Source organism: Ochotona curzoniae, unplaced genomic scaffold (assembly GCF_017591425.1).
Source record: "Ochotona curzoniae isolate NIBS_2020 unplaced genomic scaffold, NIBS_Ocur_1.0 contig_1274, whole genome shotgun sequence".
In the NCBI taxonomy this organism is placed as follows: Eukaryota; Metazoa; Chordata; class Mammalia; order Lagomorpha; family Ochotonidae; genus Ochotona; species Ochotona curzoniae.
In genome coordinates this window covers 1,488,724-1,513,853 of record NW_024465023.1, presented here as the reverse complement: position 1 = coordinate 1,513,853, position 25,130 = coordinate 1,488,724, and the positions used below count along the sequence as shown (strand labels likewise).

The 25,130-nt window shown below is 48.9% G+C and overlaps 1 protein-coding gene across 1 annotated transcript in view; it reads left to right on the top strand.

The window, feature by feature from the left end:
- Positions 1-25,130, top strand: part of CTPS2 (CTP synthase 2) — a 113,486-nt gene that overhangs the window by 4,602 nt on the left and 83,754 nt on the right. Inside the window, exons 3-5 of the mRNA XM_040997562.1 lie at positions 9,922-10,125; positions 15,227-15,397; positions 17,628-17,728. Coding sequence (XP_040853496.1) covers positions 9,954-10,125; positions 15,227-15,397; positions 17,628-17,728 — 444 coding nt within the window. The 5' untranslated portion in view covers positions 9,922-9,953. The remainder of the gene's footprint in view (positions 1-9,921; positions 10,126-15,226; positions 15,398-17,627; positions 17,729-25,130) is intronic.

Sequence of the window (25,130 nt, the reverse complement as noted above, 5' to 3'; positions counted from 1 at the left end):
ACTTACCATCCAGCTCCCTGCTTGTGGCCTGGGAAAGCAGTCGAGGACTGCCCAAGGCTTTGGGACCCTGCACCTGCGTGGGAGACCCAGAAGAGGCTCCTGGCTTCGGACTGGCATAGCATTGGCCGTTGTGCTCACTTGGGGAGTGGATCATCAGACGGAAGATCTTCCTCTCTGTCTCTCCTCTCTGTATATCCGCCTTTCCAATAAAAAAAAGCTTTCCCAGGCCTAGTACCTTTCCAGGTTCTACTCAGAAGCTAAATGTGCTTGATGCTTTCCACAAAAGGGTATTTGTTTCAGGAAGAACTGGAAAGGGCCTGACATTTTTCTCAGAAGCTTAGGATGAAGATCCGGCCTCCACCGTGTACAAGTGAATAATCTGAATTTGCACGCTCCACTTTTCCTCAGTTCTAATCGAAACATAAGACTGGTCCTTCCTGTAGCAGAGAAGGGGCCCAGCCACTCAGCCCTGCTTTGCTTTGTCTCCAGGAATAGCCCAATTCACCCAAGGAGCACATGTTTTTATAACTGTCCTGAATGGTAAAATTCTTCATGATAAAGGATTATAAAAGAACATGAACACGTAACAATGAGGTTCTTTTTCATTAAAAAAAAAAAAAATTGGGGCCTGGTGCAGTAACCTAGTGTCAAAAGTCCTCGCCTTGCATGCAGCAGGATCTCATTTGGTCGCTGGTTCATGGCCCAGCTGCTCCACTTCCCATCCAGCTTCCTGTTTATGGCCTGGGAAAGCAGTTAAGGACGGCCCAAAGCCTTGGGACCCTGCACAGGAGACCTGGAAAAAAGCTCATAGCTCCTGGCCATTTAATTCCAATTAAAAATAAAATCATCTTGGGGCCCAGTGCGGTGGTCTAGTGGCTAAAGTCCTTTCCTTGAACAAATTAGGATCCCTTATGGGCGCCGGTTCTAATCCTGGCAGCTCCATTTCCCATCCAGCTCCCTGCTTGTGGCCTGGGAAAGCAGTCGAGGACGGCCCAAAGCCTTGGGACCCTGTACCCATGTGGGAGACCTGGAAGAAGCTCCTGGCTTCTGGCTTCAGATCAGCGCAGCACTGGCCATTACATTCATTTGGGGAATGAATCATTGGACGGAAGATCTTCCTCTCTGTCTCTTCTCTATATATCTGACTTCGCAATAAAAATAAAATAAATCTTAAAAAATAATCTTGGGGCAGGTGATGTAGGGTAGTAATGAAACCTCCATTTACAGTGCCATATGGGCATAGGTTCATCTGGTTGTCCCACTTTTGATTCAGCTCTCTGCTTTTTTTGTTGTTGTTATATTTTTATTTTGAATTTTTGAATTTTGTGGTACAATATTCCTATAGACTGGGATTTCCACCCCCACAAACTTCCACCCCCTGACAGATATTCCTCATGTTGCTACAACAGTATAGTCCTTCATTAGGAGTCATAATTCTGTCAGTCTCTTATTTAAGTGTCCCCCGATATTGCTTGTGAGCTGGGAGAGCAGTAGAGGATGTCCCAAAACCTTGAAACCTGCACCCACGTGGGAGACCCGGAGGAGCCTCCAGGCTCCCGGCTTCGGGTGGGCTTGGCTTCAGCTGCTTTAGCCATTTGGACAGTGACCCAGCAGATGGAAGTTTCTCTCTTTTTGTCCTTCTCTCTGCCATTCTGTTTTCTCAGGGAAAAAGAAATTCATGCTGAGAAGCCAGTGCAATGTCTTTCTGGCAGTAGGCTGGGAACAAACACTTGTTCAATCAGGCACACCGTTTTCCCACATAACCTTTACTCTGGTACCATATTTGTTTTTTGCTCACCGTTCTCCATTTTGCATTAGTAAGCCAACAGTTATCATAGTAACTGCTATGTACATGTCAGCTATCTTTCCTCCACCGGCTCCTCACTTTTTGGAGGGACACAGTCTCTCCTGCAGCTTGCTGTTAAATTCCGGCTGTGGGGCACATGTTCTGCATTATTTTGCCGGCGTGGCCATTGGTGTTAACTAAGGCACCTTTGAGTAGGGGACTTCACATGTCTGAGTTCAGCATTCGGCATTTGAAAAAGGGAATCATACTCACTGTCGCAGTTGTAACAAACAAATGAAGTGCTGAAATGTGGAAGGAAGCATTATACAGAGCAAGTGAAACACCAATGTGTTTCGCAAGGGCAGTATCCCCTGGACCTTTTGGAAGCTTTGTTTCATTGGCAAGCCCCGCTGTGCCTCCTGTGCTTTCACAAGATGTTGCCATTATTTTTGAGTGGCCACCCAGGGCTGCCACTAGGATCCTCTGCTGGGTGAAGCCTCTTTTTCTCTGAGAGCTTGGTGTCAGTATCCCAAGCTGCCTCCTCCTTCTTCCCTGCCACTGCTCACTCATTCATTTGGGCTGTGGACTTTTTGCTTTGAAAGCTTTTGCTCTGCAGCCTGCTACCCTCACTTGCCATGGTCACCACTGAGCTTCAGGGTCACCCCCAACCTGCCCTCAAGCTCCTTGGCCACAGCTGACTCCAGTGTCTTCCACTCTTTGATGGGGATCCTCCAGAGATCTTTGATATCCAACACCTCCGCCCATCTCATCTTTCTAGCCCATTTCTGTGGCCATCCCCTTAACTGGCTCATCTGGAAATACCTTCTTTTTGAAGTCTTTTTAAAAGAAGATTATTTTATGTATTTGAGAGTTAGAAAACAGGAGAGAGTGATATTCCATCTGTTGGTTCATTCCCCAAATGACTGAACTGCCAGAGTTGGGCCAGGCAGAGCCAGGAGCTAGGAATTCCACTTGGCCCAGCTTTTACTGCATTCCTAAGACCATTGTCAGAGAGCTAATTGGAAGTGCTGCCTCTGGGACTCAAGCTGGTGCTCATATGGGATGCTGACATCACAGGTGACTGCCTAATTTGCTACGCCACAATGCCAGCTCCTGAAGTCTTAAAAAAAAAGTATTTTATTTATTTAAAGGCATAGTGAGAAAGAAAGAGAAATAAAGGGAGGGAAAGAGAGATAAATCTTCTATTAGCCGAGGTTGACACCTCAAGAAAGTGCAATTGCCAGGGCTGGGCCAGGAGCCACGTTTCTGGGTCTCCCACAAAGGTGCAGAGGCCCGCACACTAGACAATCCTCTGCTGCTGTCCTAGGCTCACTAGCAGGGAACTGGATCAGACATGGAGTAGTCAGGACTCAAACTGGTGTCCATATAGGACGCTGGCACTGTAGGGGGAACCTTAACTTGCTAAGCCACAGTGATTGCCCCCTGGAGAATATGTATGCAGGGTCCGGCATGGTAGCCTAGCGGCTAAAGTCCTCACCTTGAACATGCCAGGATCCCATATGGGCACCGGCTCTAATCCCGGCAGCTCCACTTCCCATCCAGCTCCCTGCTAGTGGCCTGGGAAGGCAGTGGGGGATGATCCAAAGTTTTGGGACCCTGCACCCGCATGGGAGACTGGGAAGAAACTCCTGGCTTCAGATTGGCTGAGCTCTGGCTGTTGCAGTCACTTAGGAGTGAATCAGTGGATGGAAGATCTTCCTCTCTGTAGATTTGACTTTCCAATAAAAAAAAAGTTTAAAAAATACAAAAATATGTATGCAGTATGCGATGATCACATCCTTAAAACTCCTCTGGTTTCTTTTTTTTTCTGTTCTTTTTTTTTTTCTGTTCTTTTCTTTCTTTCTTTCTTTCTTTCTTTCTTTCTTTCTTTCTTTCTTTCTTTCTTTCTTTCTTTCTTTCTCTCTTTCTTATTTATTTATTTCTTTATTTATTATTTTCAGGGCCCAGCACGATAGTGTAGTGCTTAGTCTTCACCTTGCACACACTGGGGTCCCATTTGGTCGCCGGTTCTAATCCTGGCTGCTCCAGTTCCCACCCAGCTCCCTGCCTGTGGCCTGGGAAAGCAGTGGAGGACGGCCCAAAGCCTTGGGACCCTGCACCCGCGTGGGAGACCTGGAAGAGCTCCTGGCTCCTGGCTCAGCTCCGGCAGTTGTGCTCACATGGGAAGTGAACCATCAGACGGAAGATCCTCTTCTCTGTCTCTCTTCCTCTGTCTATCCGCCTTTCTAATAAAAATAAAATCTTTAAAACAAGATTTATTACTTTTACTGGAATGGCAGATCGGATTTACAGAGAGGAGGAAAGACAAAATTTCTCCACCTGCTGGTTCACTCTGCAAGAGGTCACAACAGCCAGAGCTGGGCTGATCCAAAGCCAGGAGCCTCTTCCAGGTCTTGCACGTGGATATAGGGTCCCAAGGCCTCGGGCCATCCTCAACTGCTTTCCCAGGCCACGAACAGGGAGATGGGTGGGAAGCGGGGCCGCCAGGACATGAACCAATATCCATATGGAATCCCAGTTGCTTGCAATGTGAGGACTTCGCTATTGAGCTGTCCTGTTACACGCAAACTCCTGTTTTTGTCCTTTACAAAATAGATAAGGAATTGTTACAAACTGGAGTCAGCTTACTGGGTTGCAGAACACCACAACTTGCCCTGCCATGTCACTGCATTTGGTATGTGGTATCTGGTGTTTATTGTCAGACCTTGCTCTGTTTGCCTCCCTTCCACTCCCTAGCCTCTAGCCAGCAGGGTGTTTTTTTGTTTTGTTTTGTTTTGTTTTGTTTTCCCAGCCATGCTCCCGCCAGAGTAACTTGGGGAGCCTGGCATGGCCCTTTCTGCTGCCAAGCTGCTGTAGCGCTGCCAGGCTTCTCCTTGCAGCCAGTCAGCTCCCCCTGGTTTCTGTGCAGTCCGTTGGGAGGAGACCCCTGGTATTTTGCCATAATCATATTCCTCCAGTGCCCTCCACTGGCGCACCTTCCAGTCTTCCAGTGTACTCAACCGGCCAGCTGGGCTTTACTCTGTATGTTTCTATAGATACCTTGCAAAATTTAAAGTTGGGTATCACTACACCACAGGGCGTCTAAACTCCACTAGGTCTTCCAGGGTACTTGTGCCACTTGTCGCTGCAGTATTGCACACTGATGTTTCAAAATTGTCACCACTTTCCTAAACCTTCCAGCTAACTTCAAACCCTCCACTGGCTCGAGCTAGTAACTTTCTTCTTTAGTGGTTTGATAGTGTTCTCTGGATCTGAAGACCACGCCTTCTCCCCGTGTCCTTTCCCAGCCCCGCCATCCTCTAAATACTGCACGCAAGTCACCCTGTTGAGCTCCGCGGCCCTTCCTGCCCCCACCCCCTGAGCCCGCCTTCAGCGCGCGCTCTGGCAGTTCCAAGGACTTCGCGGCGAATTCCTAAGCTCTGTGACGTGTGAGCTCTTTGGAAGGGCCAGAACGGGAATCTCCACTCGGCGGAGAGCCGGGGCGGCGGCGGAGTGGACTGTCGCAGCGCGGAGTTCCTTTGGCAAGTGAAGAGGGGAGGCAGGAGCAGCCAGACCGGCCAGAGCGCGGCCTGGGGCCCTGCTCGTCCCAAGCCGAGGGTGACGCGAGCGGCCACCGCCGGAGCACTCACTTTTTAGCGCTTGTTTTCGAGCACCGCACCAAGCCGCCGCGCTGCCGGAGCTCGCCAGCGTGAGTCAGCGGGGCCCGCGGGAAGGCAGACGGGGAAGGCTGGCAGGGGAAGGCGGCGAGGGCCGTGCCGGGGCGACCCTGCCCGGTGCTGGCGGCCGCCCCCTCCGCAGCCCGGCAGGTGAGCGCCCGGGCGGCCGCGGGGTGGAGCCACGCTCCCGCGGAGCCCACGCTGACGCGCGCACAGGTAATGGCCTCCCCGGGACCCCCGGGGCCTCCACGCAGCGGCCTCCCGCCTCCGCCCGGCGCCCCGAGCCTCCGTGCACGTGCGGCCCGCCGCCTTTGTCCCCTCCCGGATGGCGCCCTCGGCTCGCTGCGGAGTCCGCGTCCCGCCGCTAGCGGAGCGCGTCCCTTACCTAGCGCCTGCGGACCCCGGAGGCCGGGCGGGGCGCGGGGGCCGCCTGCCTCTCCCGCGGCGGCGGCCGGGCCTGCGAGCCGCTGCTCCCCGGCGCGCCTTTGCCCGCACCCGGCCGCAGCTCAGCCCCACTGCTCCCGGCCCTCGGCAGCCCCGGGAGCCCCGAGATGGCGTTGGCGGAAGTGAAGCCCGGCGCGGGGGTCGGGCCCGGCTGGTCATCAGCGCGGGTGACATGCCTTTTTCCCTCTTGTTCCCAACCCGGTGCACCGATTAAACTAAACTACCACCCAACGTTTCTCCCTTATTAGCTGCTTCGATGGACACAGTGGCGAACTATGCCACTGCAGCGGAGTAATTTGTTGGGCAGCCCCTCCCCCCCGTTTTTTGATTCATATACAGTTTACACATACCGAAAGCGCCCGATTTCAGTGTGTGCACATTGGTGGGATTTGGCAAATTCTGCACCGAGTAGCCACGTACCTCATATATTAGGTGCTTTCCCTTTGCGAGGGCTGCTTCGCCCTCGGCCCTCTCCAACCCCCTCCAACCCCCTCCATCGCTCTGTTCTGATCGCCCCCATAGCTGTTGGGCGTCTTGTAAAACTTAGTGAGATGTGCTGATGCGTCAAGTACTCTGCTGCTTGTTCGGCGGCTGTCGTGGAGAAGCTGTCGTGCTCCTGGTGATTTTAACTGCTTTCATGACTGGCTGCCAATAGCCACACGTGGCTGTTGAGATGTGGCAAGTTGGAATTGAGGCGTGCCCTGAGTAGGTGCACCTGGTTTCCTTCTGAAGACTTGCAACGAGAGGATGTCAAGTGGCTGACACAAGAACGTGTTATAATGTAAATCGGACAGTCTACTGATGTTAACGTCCTTTTCTTTAAAAGAAGTGGCTGCTAGGAACTTGACTGTTCCATACTTGGCTCGTGTACTATTTTTCTCAACAGAGCTTTGCACTGCACCGTTTTATAATACACACTTGTTTCTGCTCACTGCATGTAAAAAGTAAAGGAAAAACTAGAGCCCCCGCGGGGACTTCATCCCGAGTCCAGGAAGTGGTTTAAAGCAGCCTGCCTTTCCCTGCAGCTAGAAAACTTTCTGGCAAACTCACTTATTTGCCCTCCAAGGAGTGGAAGCACTGAGGCGTCTCAGCATTAAGTTACGTTTTTCAAAAAGGGTTTCTAAACTACTGAATGTGCTTTAAAAAGGCCTCTTACATTTTTCAAAGTTCTTAGAAAACAAGTATCAAATCCAGTTACCTAAATATATCAAAATTCAACATGTACTTTTGAACAAATAGCTATCAAAATCTAGATCTGAACAGCTAAGATTTTGGTCATAGTTGAGATAATTCAGTGTTACACCCTGCTTTTTTTTTTTTTTTGGTATGCGGACAATTCTTAGGCATAATGTAACGTCAGCAACGTCACGCAAAACTCCAGTTTTCTTAACGGTACCTGCATGGCATTTTTTGATTTTGCTGGTTTTACAGACAGAAAGTAGAATGGGGCTGGAATTAAGGCATAATTGGCACGACGTGCTTGCCCTTGAATCCCACAAGGAAGCTGAAGTGTGGGAGCGGAGCTCGGCGCCTTGCTGTTCAGTTCCCCGAGCACAGGGTCGGGACACTGTGCTCTGACTGACTAGCAAGGCGCTGGCTCTGCCAAGATAACTGTAACCTAGAGTAGCTTCGGGCAGGGATACTCTGGAGTTCTCAGCAGATCTTCCCAATGGGAGCATTGTCATTATCTCATGTGCTGCAGCATCGAGGACTTTGAGGCTTTGAGAAGCTGGAGAATTTGCTTTGGATTGTAGCTGTTTAAGTGAATGCAGCCGACTTCAAAATCTGGTTGAATGTGCAGCTCGGGCAGTAGGGCTCAAAAGAGAGGAATACTCAGATACATTGAGGCTCTAAAGAAGGAGTGTTGGGAGGAGGCTTGAGAACGTTTTTTAGGATGTAAATGTTGACGGGTCTTCAGAAAATTCACATGTGTGTTATGAAGAGCGTCTCAATTTCAAAAGTTGTACACCAAAATGACCTTTTCTTTGAAAGAATGCTGATTAGGGAGAGAGAATTGGGAGAGCTTGACTTGCAGCTGGGGGTGGGGGTTGCTGATCCTACCCCCGCTGGGTGGCAGAGGCTCAAGTATGGGAGCTAAGGCCTTAGCTGGAAGGTGGATCTGAGGCAGGCTGGACAGGACTCGACCCAGGCGATCCAATATGGGATGCAAGCAAACCAGGCAGCAGTTTTCTTTTTTTAAATAAGATTTGTTTATTTTTATTGGAAACTCGAATATTCAGAGAGGAGGAGTGACAGAGAGGAAGATCTTCCGTCTGCCGATTCACGCCTTAAATGGTTGCAACGGCCAGAGCTGAGCTGATCCGAAGACAGGAGCCTCTTGCCGGTGTCTCGTGCAGGTGCAGGGTCCCAAGGCTTTGGGCCGTCCTTGACTGCTTTCCCAGGCCACAAGCAGGGAGGTGGATGCCAAGCGGGTCGGCCGGGACATATACCGGCACCCATTTGGGATCCTGGTATGTGCAAGGCGAGACCTTAACCATTAGGCTATGGTGTCAGGCCCCCAAGCAGCAGTTTCAACTCACTGTGTCACACCTCACACCTGGCTCCCACATTTGTCTCTTAATTAATTTTCCAAAAACTTTTTGAAGTATTCTCATGTAGCTCTGAGAAATGGCCAGCTGTTTGGCAGGTGAAGTGTGATCAGTTGTATTGTGTAGGGAATGGCAGGCTGTGAAACTTAGCGCAGGCATTTGAAATGGGGTGGGATGCATGTTGCATAGCTTTGGTTTACTTGCCCTGATCACAGTCGACAAGTTCAAACTGAACCACCTTTTAGATGTGAGGTCTTTTTACAGCTTTAAGTCTTGTTTGTTTTAAAAAGATGAGCAGGGCAAGTTACAAAATTGGAATGACTATTCTTTTGGAGGCAGTCGGATAAGAAATGGGTAACTGAAATCTTTCCTACTTAACTGTGTGTGTATGAGAAAGAAAAAGATGGAGAGAAGGAAGCCGTGCAGTCAGTGGCTCACTCCTCAGCTGAACACCACAGCCATGGCTGGGCCTGTCTGAAGCCAAGAACCGGAAACCTGGTTCAGTTTTCCCACATGGAGGTGGGAACCAAGTCAGTTGGGTCATCCTCTGCTTTCCTAGGTGCATTAGCAGGTGCAGGATGGTAATCGGCACATCCTGGACTTGACTCCCACTCTGCAAAGGGATGCCAGAGCTGCAATCAGAGGCTTTGTGTATTATGCTGCGCCACCAACTCCGTGTAAAATACATTTGTGAATTTGCAATAGAAAGTGGGATTTGTAGTCACTAGCTTTTAGTAGACTCTTTCTCCTACTTAGTTGTAATTTTAAGATTTTATTTGTTTGCTGGAAAGTCAGTTACAGAGAAACAGACAGAGATCTACTATCTGCCTGCAATGGCCAGAACTAGGCTGGCCTGTAGCCAGGAGCCTGGAGCTTCTTCTGGGTTTCCCACATTGGCTGTTTCCTCCTGCTTTCCTAGGTGCTATTAACAGAGAAGATTAGCCTGTGGAGCCTTGGCACTCGCCCCTGACCCCTGAATCCCAGAGAAATTTGATTTTGCAGGTTGCGGTTTGTCATAATAGGGTTGGGGTAAATGGAAAGCCAGGGGTACAGAGTTGGCCACTTGGCTTGCCGAAGTGCCCCCTGCTTTCTATTTAGCACCAAAAATGAGAAGGCCAGAATTTTTGTTTTGAAAGTTTCAAGTAGGGGTCAGCACTGTGTAGCTGTGGGTTCTGCCGAGGCCTGCCATGCCTAAGTCCCAGCACAAGGTGATCCGGTGTCTGGGCCGTGGCACCCTCAGACTCCTGGCTCCTGGCCATTAGCGCCATTTGGGGAGTGAGCCAGCAGATGGGTCTCTCTTCTCTCTGCAGCTCTGCCTTAGACTAAATAAATCTCTAAACAAAATGTTCAAGCATTTTCTTTAGGTAGAAAATTGCAAAATGCTTTTGAAAGTCTGGTTGAACACACTGTCTACTGATTTGAAAACATGGTTCTGTTTTCTGACCCTTGATCTTGTGTCTTGCAGAGCTGTGTGGGTGCTGACACCCAGCCGCTTCTATGCCAATGAAGTACATCCTGGTCACTGGCGGGGTCATCTCTGGCATTGGTAAAGGGGTCATCGCCAGCAGTATCGGGATGATCCTGAAATCATGTGGACTTCGAGTGACTGCCATCAAGATCGACCCCTATATTAACATCGACGCGGGCACTTTTTCACCATATGAACATGGTATGCAAGAGAAACCACTTTTTAAAAGGTTATTTATTTTTACTTGAAAGAATTACAGAGGGCAAGAGAGAGAGAGACAGACAGAGAGAGATCTTCCATCTGCTGGTTCACCTTCCTAAGTAGCCACCGACAACCAGAGTCAGGCTGGACTAAAGTCAGGAGCCTGGAGCTTCTTCTGGGCCTCCCATGTGGGTTCGATGGCCTAAGCCCCTGTGCCATCCTTTGCTGCTTTCCCAGGCCATAAGCAGGGAGCTGGATGGGAAATGGAGCAGTTAGGACATGAGCCGGTGCCAATATAGGATGCTGGCACTGCAGTCAGAGGGTTAGCATACCATGCCACCATGCCGGCCTGAGAACCACTTCTTTACTAGAAAGCATTCAGCTAAATTGCACTTGTTTGTTGTGTTTCAAGTAATATTTTTAGGATATAGTCCAAAAATACAGTTGCTGGGTCATACTTTAGAAAATTTGGGCATTGTCATGGCTATTGATACTTTTTTTGTTGTTTTGTTTTTTCTTCATTTTATATATTTATTGATACATTTTGCATGTTGATAATGACATTATAATAAGTCAAACTTTTGGAAACATGACATCTTCTGCAGTATGGGTTGTTCTATTTTTTTTTTTTTTTTAATCATGAAGTCATGTATTTCTTTTGACATTTCAACTGCCTGGGGTAACTAGTATTAATGTTGACATTTTGAGATGTGTACAAGTAAAAGGGCGTTGCCTCTTGCATATTATTTATAATATTTTTGCTTGTTTTCACTTGATTTTTTTGTCTTTTACATCTCTTTTTTTTTAAAGATTTATTTTTATTATTTTTTTCATTGGAAAGGCAGATATACAGAGAGGAGAGACAGAGAGGAAGATCTTCCGTCCGATGATTCACTCCCCAAGTGAGCGCAACGGGCCGATGCTATGCCGATCCGAAGCCAGGAGCCTCTTCCGGGTCTCCCACGCGGGTGCAGGGTCCCAAGGCTTTGGGCCGTCCTCGACTGCTTTCCCGGGCCACAGGCAGGGAGCTGGAAGGAAAGCGGGGCTGCCGGGATTAGAACCGGCGCCCATATGGGATCCCGGGCGTGCAAGGCGAGGACCTTAACCACTTGCGCCACCGCGCCGGGCCCTACATCTCTTTCTTTTTTAACTTTTTCCGTTTTTTATTATATTTTTGACAATCTTTACATAGTTAATTAGGGTAAAAAGGTTCAAGAGCTACAGGAACGTGGGTAACACTATTATTTCCATATTGTTTCCTTTATGTATCTGAGGTAAAGGGGGATATAAGGGAGAAGCCCCACCCAGTCTCCCACCCATCCAGGTCCCTGATGTGGGGTATGCTCTGAGGGTCTTGCTCGTGTGGTTTTGAGAGTTCAACAGTTATGAATCGCTGCCAATTTTGCCACTCCAAGCACGATGAGGTCGTTGAAGAATCCACTGATTGACATAGTCAATCGTAGAGTCTCTGTTTGCCCTGTTTTTCACTGCCAACATATACCTGAGGTGGTTAACTGACTTGTTCTGACCTGTCTTTTCATGGTTAGGGTTCTGAGTCTGGCAGTTCGTTTGGGGAGATCCCCAAAGAAACTGTCTGAGGTGTTCCCAGACCAGATTCTTGTATGTACTAGCAAGTACAGGACCCGGCACAGTCCATCGCCTCAATCAGCTGGTTGTTGCAATTGCTGGGTTGGTTCTGTTTCCAGCCCTGACTTCCACTGGAACCAATGGGTGTTGCAGTCCAGCCTGGTGCTGCCCAGCACATACTCGGACCTCACATAAACTAGTGGGAGCCGCAGCCTAGTTGGAGCGACCCACAATAACCCCCACCAGGCCCGCCCCCTACCCTGGTTTGCTAGTATGTGTAGCAGACTAGTCCAGTCTGTCCCACATCTCTTTAGGTTCTCATACATGTCAATGGGTGTTAAAGCCTAGTTCCATCTAACCAGCTCAACTATCCAGCCCTCACCAATGTTGTTGGATGCCTCTCTGTCTAGCCACCCCAGCCCCTGTCCTAGTTTTCGTGCCCTCCGGTGGGAATGGTAATACAAGTGGGAGGAGCCCACTCTTTCCCTCCCAGGCCACTCCCACTCCCAGATTATGCAGTCTCCAGGTGGTTCTGTGGTCTAACTTGACAGAATTAGCCCCCAGTGCCAGCTTCTGCCAGTTGATGCTGTAGCTAAGCCCAAACAATCCTCACCCACTCTAATTTTGTTTGCACCAGTAGGAACAATCAACCCGGCCTGGCTTTTCCCTGATCTAGTCCACATGAGGCCCACAGGTGTTGTAGCCTTGCCTAGTCTGGTCTGCCCCCATCCCAGCTAATGCTCTCCAGTGGGAGTAGCTGTCTGGCAAGGGAACCCCCCCTTATTCCCCCTGCCTACCTTGCCCCCTCGCTTCCTGGTTCTTACGTGTGCTGGTTGGGTGCTGCGGTCACATCTGGTACAGGTAACCTCACCTTGGCATTCCGTATTGTGCACCGGTTTTTGTCATGACTGAACCTGGCTCGATCCATACTCTGTTCTGGTGCTCGGATTCACCAGTGGATGATGTGAACTGATTCAGCCTGGTCTGCCCCCGACCCATTTGTTTTTTCACTTGATTTGAAAGGCATGCACACACACTCACACACACATACACAAGTAGGGACATCTTCCCACTCGCTGCTTCGCTTCCCTGGGCCTGGAATTGCTGTGCTTGAGAACTGGGCCTGAGTCTCTTGTGTGGCTGGCAGGGACCAAGGACAGGAGTCATCAGCATAGCTTCCCAGGTGCCAGGTGGCAGGAAGTTGGGTTGGAAGGGGACAAGCTTGGGTTCTGGCCCAGGGATTCCAGTATGTGACACAGAGGTGTCCAGTGGCTCTTAACTGTTGTGCTGAATATGTACTCCTATAGAGGCAGTTTAGAAAAAAAATTCCATATACAGAGAAGTGTATGACTTAAAAAAAAATAAAACGTATATACTTTCATTGGAAAGGCAGATTTACAGAGAGGAGAGACAGAGAGAAAGAGCTGTCCACTGATTCACTCCCCAAGTGACTGCAATGGCTGGAGCTGAGCTGATCCGAAGCCAGGAGCCTCTTCCGGGTCTCCCACACAGGTGCAGGGTCCCAAGGCTTTAGGCTGTCCTCGACTGCTTTCCTGGGCCACAGGCAGGGAGCTGAATGGGAAGCGGAGCTGCCAGAATGAGAACTGGTGCCCATATGGGGTCCCAGCGCATGCAAGGTGAGGACTTTAGCCGCTAGGCTACCATGCTGTGCCCCTTACTGTTGTTTTTTAAAGTTTAGTAACCTAAAACAAAACAAAAATTAGCTGTCTTGTCTTCATTTGTTTCAAAATATTATTCAAGCACCTGGCTTTCATGGAACATGAGGGAAAAATGAGTGTTTTGTAAGTCACCGAGACATTGAGGTTGCTTGTTCAGCAAATTTTGCTAATGCTGTGTGTTATACCAATTTTCCTTTGTCTTTTAAAAAAATTTTGTTTGGAAGGGAAAGTTAAGGAGGAGGTGATGGGGGAGAGAGTTCTTTCATGGGTTGATTACTTCCCAGTTGAACACATGAGGGATGGGCCAAGCTGGCACCAGGAAGGAGAAACTGTAACCAGGTATCGCATGTGGGTAGTGGGGCCCAGATACACTGGCTGGAAGCCGGATGGGAATAGGAATGGCTTAATCTGTTGCCATAAATCCTGTCTGGCTTTACTTTAATGATTAATACACTGGCAATTTAGTTTGATGTAAGGGTAAGTATGTAATATGTATACATATTTCTAAATATTCATTTTTCTGGATGGCTATCTATTCCTAATAGAGCTTATTAAAGATTTCACCCTGGGGTAGGTGTTACAGTGCAGTGAGTTAAGCTGCTGCTTGGGATGCCAACATCCTGTATCAGATGCTGATTCTGGTCCTGGCTGGTCCACTTCCAACACAGATCCCTGCAAGTGAACCTGGGAAGCAGCAAAACATAGCTGAAGTACTTGAGTCCCTACCGCCCATAGAAGAGACCAGGCTGGAGTTTGTGACTCCTGGTTTTGCCCTGCCCAGATCTGGCTATTGTGGGCATTTCCGGGGAGAGAACCAATGACTGAAAGATCTTCCTCTTAAAAAAAGAAACAAAAAACAAGACCTCATCCTTTCCCCCTGACTTTTTTTTTTAAAGATTTATTTTTATTGGAAAGGCAGATATACAGAGGGGGAGAGACAGAGAGGAAAGACTTCTGTCCGATGATTCACTCCAGCAATTGCCGCCTTGCACACACCGGGATCCCAAATGAGTGCTGGTTCCTGTCCTGGCTGTTCCACTTCCCATCCAGCTCTCTGCCTGTGGCCTGGGAAAGCAATTGAGGATGGCCCAAAGCCTTGGGACCCTGCACCTGCGTGGGAGACCTGGAAGAAGCTCCTGGCTCCTGGCTTCAGATCAACTGAGCTCTGGCTGAAGTGGTCACATGGGGAGTGAATCATCGGATGAAGATCTTCCTCTCTGTCTCTCCTCCACTCTGTATATCTACCTTTCCAATAATAATAATAATAATAATAATAATATATATGTATATATATAAACATACATATATACCAAAGGAGCTGCGTAGTCGCTTAAAAGGCTAATCCACTTGCAAGTGCTGGTATCCTGTATCGGTGCCAGTCTGTGTCCTGGTTGTTCCATTTCTGACCAACTCCCTGCTTGTGGTCTGTCACATCAGTAGAGGATGATCCAAGTCCTTGGGCCTCTGCACCCACGTGGGAGACCTGGTGGAGGTTCCTGGCTTCAGAGCAGCGCAACTCTGGCCATTACAGCGTTCGGGGCATGAGCCAACAAATGAAAGATCTTTCTCTCTCTCTCCTTATCTCTGTAAATTTGCCTTTCTAATAAAATTAAGTAACATTTTAAAAATGTGATAGGATGTCAGAATTTTTTGGTGTATTTCCATGAATTGAATCAAATCACTACATTTCCCCATGAGGATAAGGGAGATGGTGATTGGAATCTGGGTTATGGATATATCTGTTACCAGCTCTTTAGTGAAAAATGGGTCCATCTGTGACAATTAATGTACTGTTAGCTAACTTTTAATTTTCACATTGCCTATTTTTATCTTAGGTGAAGTGTTCGTCTTAAATGATGGTGGGGAAGTTGATGTAGACCTCGGGAATTATGAGAGATTCTTGGATGTCAATCTTTGTAAAGATAACAACATCACTGCCGGCAAGATCTATCAGCATGTGATCAATAAAGAGAGGCGTGGGGACTACGTGGGCAAAACTGTGCAAGGTATTGGCCCCCACCCTGCCGCAGCGCCCACGTGCTGGCTGCGCGTGTGGGCCTGCACGATGGCTGCTAGACTCTGCATCTCTGCAGGCCCTGGGTTTTTAACCCTTGAAAAGCCCGAGTTCTTTTCCTCTTCACATTCCTGAAAAACCTCAAGCGTGTCCCAACCACGATCCTATTTCCAGTAGTCTCCTCCCTCTCCGCCACTAATGCCGGCGTTCTCCTTCTGATTCACGTTTTCTTTAGTTCCTGTCCCTCGGTGCCTCCCCACCTGTATGTAAGTTTGGCTTAGAGAATTGAGAGAGAACCCTTTGGCCATCATCCTTGCCTAACTGGGATGCAGCCGCTCTTTGCTCTTTCAGCACCAGCTGTCTTTTTCTTGCTTTGCCATCGAGGCTTTGCGTGGATGACGCCAACTCCCCTTGAGGACAGCTGGCTTTGCCGACGGAGAGGAGGATGTGCGGGTAGGCTGCGGGCTCCTCGCTTTGCTTTCACATTTGTGTTACAAGAGAAATGCCCCTCCCTCCCGCCTTGTACCTTGGCAGTGATGTGGTCATGTGATTTTTGTTGTGGGTAAGGGTGATGCCCTCTCCCCAGCCACTGTAAGTCACTTGCAACTTGGACGTGGCTGAGAGGGACACATAGAGATCAGAGAGCCAGGAAGCAGAGATGAGCTTGCGGTCTGGAAATGCAAAGTGGACGCAGTTCTCCCCAGTCCTCCAAGTCTATAGGAGTCTCAGGGCGAGCAGAAGAACAGGTGTTCAGTTAGGGACACATCTGCATAACCGGGATATGAGAAAGACATCTATTGTCTACTGAAAAACGTGACTGCAAAACGCTTCTGTAAACTGAGCTAGCTAGCTGGCTGGCTTCATCTTCCGGCTATTAGGCAGAATGCAGTTCCTAGTCCATTCAAACAATTGCCCATTGGATAGTTCAAAGTACATGACACTTAGACTAATGGGTCTCCAAGAACTGTTATGAGATCAATCAGAGACCACACCAGACACAGAGATGTTAAAGTTTGGAACTTTAGTTTACTGGTTAGGATAGTCAGAAGGGCAGCCTCTGGTAAAGCTGGGGGAATCTGCCGCGCTGGTCCATAACACCCAAGGTATTTTTTTTTTTTTAACCCCAAAGTCATAGGCCTGTGTGAGAGCCAGAGAGATGACAGAGACACAGGAACGTCACCAACAGTCTTACTGTTTCTCCTAGCATGCCTGGCAGTTGGGTTGCAGATGCTGGACCTTCCTCTGGTCCTCATTAGCATGCAGCTGCAGTTTCCCTTGACATCCTAGGCCAAAACACATCTCCCTGGTGCGTTTATCCCCACCTTTGCCAGCCAGCTGGTTGACCGGTTCAGAGCCTGGGAGTTCCCATGCATCCAAGAAGACTCCAAGAATAACTCCAGGAGGGAAGAGTGCCCGACCTTGAGAAGACAACAGTTCCTGACAGTTCCCCTTTTGTTACAGTGTGCCAGTGTTAGCCTCGTGGTTGGCTAGTTTTTCATGCCAGTGTGAGCTTAGACGCCCCCAAGAGTGGCCACTCGGGGCTTTTGCCCTCTTCCTCTTGCACGTATGGGATAGCCCTGTGAAGAGACTCCGGAGCTCAGAGTCTGCCTCTGACTCATTGCTGCGATAGAGTCAGTTAACTTGCATCAAGCTATGTTGCAGCTAAAACTGGACTGGCTCTTCAGCTAGCATTTGCCCCCAAGTGGAGAGCTTGGGAAGACCTGGCGGAGGGAGCGCTGCTATTTCAAACCTGCCCTGCTCCAGTGATGAGGATGGAGCAAGGCTCCTGGACCTGGGCTCTGACCTTGAACCCCTGAGCTGCTCCCACGGAAGTAGAACCCAACAGACCCCATGTGATGGTTGGACAAGTGTGCGTGCATAGTGCGCGGTTCCAAATTCACCGATACTTGGCGCCTTTCCCTCGTCTCCTGGGCACAACGAGTGTGAGGTGCAACTTTGTGTTCTCTCATCGCGGCTGTCATTGGCTCTGCTTCATGTGCCAAGCTGTGGCCAGGCCCCTGGAGCCAATGGACATGTCGTCCTTTCATCTCCAACTGAGTCAGTAACTGTAAGTTCTGTGGTTGATTAGCTTCAAGAGATAAGCATAAATGTTATCATTTAAATGGCTACACCCACATAGCCTTAGTACACGCTGGGGAGACACAGTGCTCTCTCGGGAACACAGAGCACGTGTTTATGTGAATTATCGCTTCTCTCTGCAGTTGTCCCGCACATTACTGATGCTATCCAGGAATGGGTTATGAATCAAGCCAAGGTGTCCGTGGATGATCGTAAGGAAGAACCCCAGATATGCGTTATTGAGGCAAGCATGAAACTTTTCTTTTTACAAACTTGGGTCCTGCTGGGTCTGTAAGCATCTCCTCTGCATTCATTTAGCACATCCTTGCACATGGCATTCTGGGTACTAGACAGCGACCTAGCAGGTGGGGCTCCAGAAGGGGGTGGTATAGATGGTCCCTGCCTTTGCAGTCACAAGTTGGTAGGCATGATGGGCATTGAACAGATAACTACCCATGTTCCGAGGGTGTATGTGTGTGTGCAGTAACCTGAAGGTGGAGTAAAGCAGCCACTCATACAGCCAATGGCCTTCCCTGCAGGTGCCCAACATGGGCATGGTCCCTGTCTTCGCACAGGGTGCTGCCCTACCCCTGCCAAACCTCCCATCACAGAATGTCTTCTAGGGCATGCAATTTGATTTTTAAAGACTGATTTATTTGAGTTATAGAGAAAGAATGCAGGGAACAGAATTGGAAGTGGAACAGCTGGCACTGGAACTGGTGCCCATATGGGATGCCAGTATTGCAGGTAGTGGCTTTACCCACTCTGCCACAGCACTGACCCCAGGCCATGCTATTTGAGAAGTACCTGTAAAGTACTTTGGAAGGAGAGAGAGAGAGAGAAAGAGAGAGAGAATTAGTGAAGTCAGATTGTAGGGGTTGAGCTATAGCTAGGGGACCTTGGGCAAATTTGCTTAACTGCTCTGTGCCTCAATTTACTCATCTGCTAAATAGGGATACTTGTATTTAACCTTTTAAAAAAAGATTCCTTTATTTGAAAAGCAAATGAGAGGGAGAGAGAAGAAGGAAGGGGGGAAAGAGGGAGAGAAGAGAGATATTCTTTTAGGTGATTTTCTCATCAAATGGTCACAATGGTTGGGGCTAGGCCAGGCTGAAGCCAGGAGCCAGGAACATCATCTAGGTCTCCTACATGGGTGCAGAGCCCAAGCACTTGGGCCTTCCACGGTCTGCTTAGGTGTGTACCAGGCAGGAGCTGGATCAGAAGCAGATCACACAGGATTGAAATGGCACTCATATGGGCTGCTAGTTTTGCAGACAGTAGCCCAACCTACTACACTATAGCAGCAACCCTTAGCTTATTGGTTTAAGGGTTAAAACGCTATTCTATTTGGTGCAGAGGGAGGGTTGGGGCCACAGTCTCTGCTCATGTTATTCTCAGTCCTTGTCATGTTGATGAATCATTTCTCACAGCTTTAGTGTATTCAATTCTAACAATATGACAATAATGCAATATTGTCATGAGAACAAAACAAAAGTGGCAGGGTTGTGGTGGGGGCTAAAGGCAATAGCACAAAGCGCTTGGGCACGTCTGGCTTCTAGGAAGTGGGCAGTAAATGCATGGTAGCTCTTACTGTTGTCATCACGATGCACGATGGCAGCTAGACCGCATGCTGTGCGTACTGTTTGGTGACTAGGAGCGGCACCACAAAGTGCGGCTAGGGTCCTGATGCCACCAGACAAGCAGAGGGGGCCAGTGTGCGCGTGTCGGCGAGAGAGCAGCAGCTGGGAAGTGCAAGCGAGGATCCTCTTTGACTTTCATTCTGTAATGAAGGGCTAATGAGGAGGTCGGGAGCAGAGTTTTAGGGACAAGGTGGAATGGAGTGCCACCCGTGTCGTACTGACGACCTTTCAGATAAGCACTGCCGAGCTGCCATAGCTCCTCAAGGGGCCAGGCTTAATCAGGGTGCTGCCGCAGCTGCCACACTGAGTGCTTTTTCTGTATTTTTTAAAAAATATTATTCTTATTGATAGTTTTTTTAAAAAAAGTTATTTATTTTTATGTGAAAGGCAGAGAGACAGAGAAAGATCTTCCATCTGCTGGTTCACACCTCAAGTGGCCACAGTGGCTGGTGCTGAGCTGTCCAAAGCTCGGAGTCAGGAGTTTCCTCCAGGTCTCCCATGCGAGTGCAAGGCCCCAAGGGCCCAAGGCTGTGAGCCATCTTCTGCTGCTTTCCCAAGATTAAAGCAGGAGCTAGATCAGAAGTGGAACAACTGGGAAATGAACTGGTGCCCAATGGGATGCCAATGCCTCAGGCAGAGACTTAGTGTGCTATACCACTGCACCACCCCCACTTTCTTTACTTTTAATGATTTATTTATTTAGTCAAAAGGCAAGAAGAGAGAAGTAGGGGTAATGGGAGAGATGTTTTCCATCTGCTGATTCACTCCCAAATGCCTGCAACACCAGGGCTGTACCAGGGTGAAGCCAGGAGTCAGGAATTCTATCTAGCTCTCCCACATGGGTGACAGGAACCTGAGTAGCTGGCCATTGTCCAGTGCCTTCCCAGTCATGTTAGCAGGAACATGAATCAGAAGAGACCAGCCAGAGCTCCAAGTGGCCTTCCATCCTGTATGGGATGCGGGCAAGTCAAGCTTACTTTGCTGTGCTGCAGCGTTGGCTCTTGTGACTGCCTTCTCTGGGGCATTGGCTAACCCAGCAGGTGTTGAGCTGTTCTGCTATGCAAATCTTCGGTTCTTTCTGGCACATCTGGGCTTCACCCATATCTAACTGTCTGCCTACTTTAACAGTAGCACTAACTATAAATGTACTGCACTGTCATATATTGTATTTTATATCTTATTTAAAAGGATTTGTTCATTTTATTTATTTAAATTTTTTAAGATTTATTTTTTTATTGTAAAGTCAGATATGCAGAGAGCAGGAGAGACAGAGAGAGATAGAGCTTCTGTCTGTTGATTCACTCCCAAAGTAGATGCAACAGCTAGAGCTGAGCCGATCCAAAGCCAGGAACCAGGGGCTTCTTCCAGGTCTCCCATGTGGATGCAGGGTCCCAAGGCTTTGGGCCGTCCTCAGCTGCTTTCCCAGGCCACAGGCAGGGAGCTGGATGGGAAGCAGGGCTGCCAGCATTAGCACTGGTACCCATATGGGATCCCGGCGTGTGCAAGGCAAAGACTTTTGCCACTAAGTTACTGTGCCGGGCCCTGTTCATTTTATTTAAAAGGCAGAATTACATAGAGAGGGAAAAGCAGAGAGAGAGGGAGAGAGAGAGAGAGAGAGAGAGAAAGATTTTTTCCATCTGCTGGTTTATTCCCCAAATGGCTGCCGTGGCCAGAGCTGGGCCAGTATGAATCCAGGAGCCAGGAGCTTCTCCTGGGTTTCCCTTTTAGGTGTAGGGGACCTAAGACCTGGCCATGCTCTGTTGCTTTCCTAATCAGGGAGCTGGATAGTAAGTGGAGCAACTGGGACTCAAACCAGTGCTCATATGGGAAGCCCATCCTGCAGGCGGTGGCATTACCCACTATGCCGCTGTGTCGTCCCTGTTTTATATTACTGTAAAGGTGTGGTTAATATAAACAACATAATGCATAATGTGACATATTATACAAAATTCTTTCTTGGCATTTCTTTCCTCATAGAAGTTGGGAGTGCTGCTTTTATTTTCTGAACTGAAGTATAAGGAACACAGATGAGGTTTTGCAAAGAACTCACTTGCATTAACAACGGCTGAACATGTAGTTTAGTGAGTAGTTTGCAGACCCATCAATGCAGCAGTGGACTGAGAAAGTGAAGAGTGGGTCTGACAGCAGCCGAGCAGGCGAGCTGGGGGGTGAGGGGGCGGCTCCGTTTGTGGCTTGCCTCTGTTGTGTACGGACTCACCAAGTCAGCTCTCCTGGAGAAGCTTCAGATTTTAGGGTTTATCTCCAGGAGGCATCAGAGGCTGCTGGAAAGCAGGGCACCAGCAGAATTGGCAGCAGCTTTGCAGGGGAGACGTGGAGGGCAAGGAGTGGTGCTGGAGGCAGAGGGAGAATGGGGCCCGACTGTACACAGAGTCCCAGGTCAAACAGGTCAGGCTTAGGAAAGGAACCAATGGAAGGACTCATGATTGCCACTGGGGTTTGGGGCTGGGGCGCCAGGTAGCTGCTGTGTCAGCTGGCATGATAGGAAGAGAACTTGCCTTCCTGACAAGGTATCTGGGACAAAATAGTCCAGAAGACACAGAGGTGGATCGTACCTGGTGATACAGGAACTAGCAGAAGAGAGGAAGAGTGCCAGCTGCTGTCTGGCATATGGAAGAGGAAAAAGAGGAGGTGACAGTAGAAGATTTTTCTCCCTCTCTCTGTTTCTCTATTTAAGTTTGCCTTTCAGATTTAGAGAGAGGAGAAACAGAAAGATTTTCCATCCCTTGGTTCAATCCCCACATGGCCGTTGCCAGAGTTAAGCTGATCCAAAGCCAGGAGCCAAGAACTTCTTCCGGGTCTCCCAGGCGGTGCAGGGTCCAAAGCTTTGGGCCGTCCTCGACTGCTTTCCCGGGCCACAGGCAGGAAGCTGGAAGGGAAGCGGGGCTGCCGGGATAGAACCAGCTCCCATATGGGATCCCGGCACGTGCAAGGCGAGGATTTAGCCACCGAGGCATCTCGTCATGCCCACTAGGCTCTTTTGTAAAGGTTTATTTTATATATATTCATGAGTCAGAGTCACAGAAGAAAAAAAATTGCCCATCTACTGTAGGCTCACTCCACATTGACTGAAGCTGGGCCAGGCTGAAGCCAGGACCTAGAATTCTATCTGTGCCTCCCATGTGGGTGGCAGCTACTTACGTAATTATTTGAGCCATATTCTGCTGCTTTCCCAGGTACATCAGTAGGGAGCTTGGAGTGGAGTAGCCGGAATTTGAACTAGCGCCCATGTGGGATTCCGGGATTTTGTAAGTGCTTTAACTTGCATTGCTACTTGCACCTGGAGAAGCAGTGTTAGTGTAGGCGTGTTTAATGTGCGTGGAGTACTGACATTCATTCAAAAGGTGTGAGAAAGTGACTGTGCATGTGTGCACCCCCCCACACACAGAAATGCTTCTCATGAGTGGGCGGTGGGTCCACAAGGAGGAAGAGGTGGCGGAAGGGGAGCAGAGGGAGCACCAGCTGGCCACCCCTGGTCGTGGTCTCCAGTGGGAGAGACAGCCTTTCTATGGGGGGCAAGGGCAGGGGGTGGAGAATGCCTGTACGCATGGCGCCAGCTGGAAATCTCATGTTACTTCCCCAAAATTTGACGTGGCTCTGTTTTCCTGGCACCCCTCGTCCAGGTCCCAGATGAAGCAGATGTACTGCAGGAGAGGGGGCACTGTGGCTGGCAAGTAGGAGGCTAGAGTTATGCACTGGCAGCCAGAAGCTGAGTGGGAAGGATACGGAGGAGAGGTGGCCGCTGCAAGAGCTGCCTGCCTGTCTTGCAGCCGCGGGATGCTGCTGAGCACCTGCAGTGTGGCCTCTTGACATCTAAATGGGCCATGATAGTCAAATACACACCAGGCTGCAAAGCTGACTTTCAAGAAGTTTGCAAAATACCTCATCGAGCTGTGCAAGTTGATGACATGTTGAAATAATATTTTTGATTGTATATTGAATCACATAAAATATATAAAAATTAATTTCCTCTGTTTATTTCTGCATTCTGAAATGTGGCAGCTGGAAACTTTAAAATTTCATTTGTGGGCCTGGTTCAGTAGCCTAGTGCCTAAAGTCTTCACCTTGCATGCTCTGGGATCCCATATGGGTGCTGGTTTTGTGTCCCTGCTGTCCCACTTCCCATCCAGCTCCCTGCTTGTGACCTGGGAAAGCAGTTGAGGACGGCCCAAAGCCTTGGGACCCTGCACCCGTGTGGGAGACCTGGAAGAGGCTCCTGGCTCCTGGCTTTGGATCGGTGCAGCTCCGGCCGTTGCAGCCACTTTGGGAGTGAATCAACAGATGGAAGATTTTCCTTTCTGTTTTTCCTCCTCTCTGTATATCTGACTTTCTGATTAAAATAAAATAACTTTAAAAAATTTCATTTGTAATTCACATGAAGTGTTTATTTGGTTATGTTGGTCTAGGATTTTCACTGCTTTTCTGAACTAGTCCTTCCTGGTGCAGCAACAGGAAGTTAAGTGTTTCAAAATGCGTCCATTTTCCTGGAAGAGGAATTGGTCCCTGGTGAAAAGTAATGACTCATTAAATTAAAATTTTGTTAACTTTTACAGAAGGTTTTCCCCCCCTTTCAGTTGTTGAAGGTAAAAAATGGCCTTTTGGTAAAGCTAAGTTTCAAATGGTCATGTATATGTGTATATAACCCTTTTGCCTTTTATTCTTTGATTTTATTGTTTTGAAGAAATTCACATTTTTAGTAGTAATTGCAAAAAAAGAAGGGAGAAATGTATTTCCTTCTTTAAAAAATTTATTTCTGTGGAGTGGCACAATAGCTTGAAAGGCCAACCATCCACCTGCAAGCGCTGAGATCCCATATGGGTGCAGGTTTTAGTCCTGGTTACTCTGCTTCCCATCTAGCCTTCTGCTTGTGGCCTGCTTGTGGCCTGCTCCCGTGTGGGAGACCTGGAAGAAGGTCCTGGCTTCACATCAGCTCAGCTCCAGGCATTGAGGCCATTGATGAGTGAACCAGTGGGTGGAAGATCTTTCTCTGTCTCTCCTCTCTGTAACTCTGCATCTTTCAAGAAAAATCAATACATCTTTTTAAAAAAAGAAAAGACAGAGTAACACAGAGTGAAGGAGAGATGACTGAGAGCTTCCATTCGCTGATTTACTCAAATGGCTGCAGTGGCAGGAGTTGGGCCAATGCAAAGGCAGTAGCCAGGAGCTTTTTCTGGGTCTCCTACGTGGGTTCAGGAGCCCATTTTGTTGGGTTAGTCTGTTCTGTCCAGGTGCATTAGAAGAGAACTGAATTGGAAGTGGAACAGCCAGGACTTGAATTGGCACGCATATGGGCTGCCTGCACCACAGGCTGAGGTTAACATACTATTCCATGATGCCAGATCCAGTAATATATTTCAATAGTACTACAGATGCCCCTAAACTTCGTAAAATAAAATTAAAGCCAAATTTGACCTTGATGTGATTTCTTAGCACTTTAACTTCTCAGTTTTTCTAGCAAGGCAGCGTTTCATCGCGGTGCTAGTGCACCTGACTCTGTTAGTCCACTTGTCAGCTCTTTGCGTTCCAGGAGCGTGAGACCTAGCCAGGCTTCTGGGGGGCGGGCGTTTGCTTGCACCTGTTGTGTTTGCTGAGTGGGTTAACCGGGGGTGTGTGTGTGGAAAGTGGTCTGTGCAGCAGGCAGAAGACTGAGGGGCAGGCAGCAGCCTGGCTCTGAGCACGTGCTCGCCGTGGTTACACTGCAGAGCTCTAGCCCGGGCGCAGGGCATGGTATTCACTTGTACTTGCCAAAGGGATCGCCTTCACACACCGTAACTGGTGTCGGTTCCCGCCGCTAATCCATTGGCTTTGACGTCAGTCTGTTAACCGCTAGCACAAACTTTGGGAGACCCACCTTTAGCTTGTGGGCCTTAGGGTTCTTTCTGCTTTAGTCGTTAATTACTGTGCTCTTGAATTGGCTTGTCTGGCTACACAGCTAGCCCTGCTGACAGCTGCTTGGGTGTGGTGATGGGTGCACCGGGCCTCAGGCTC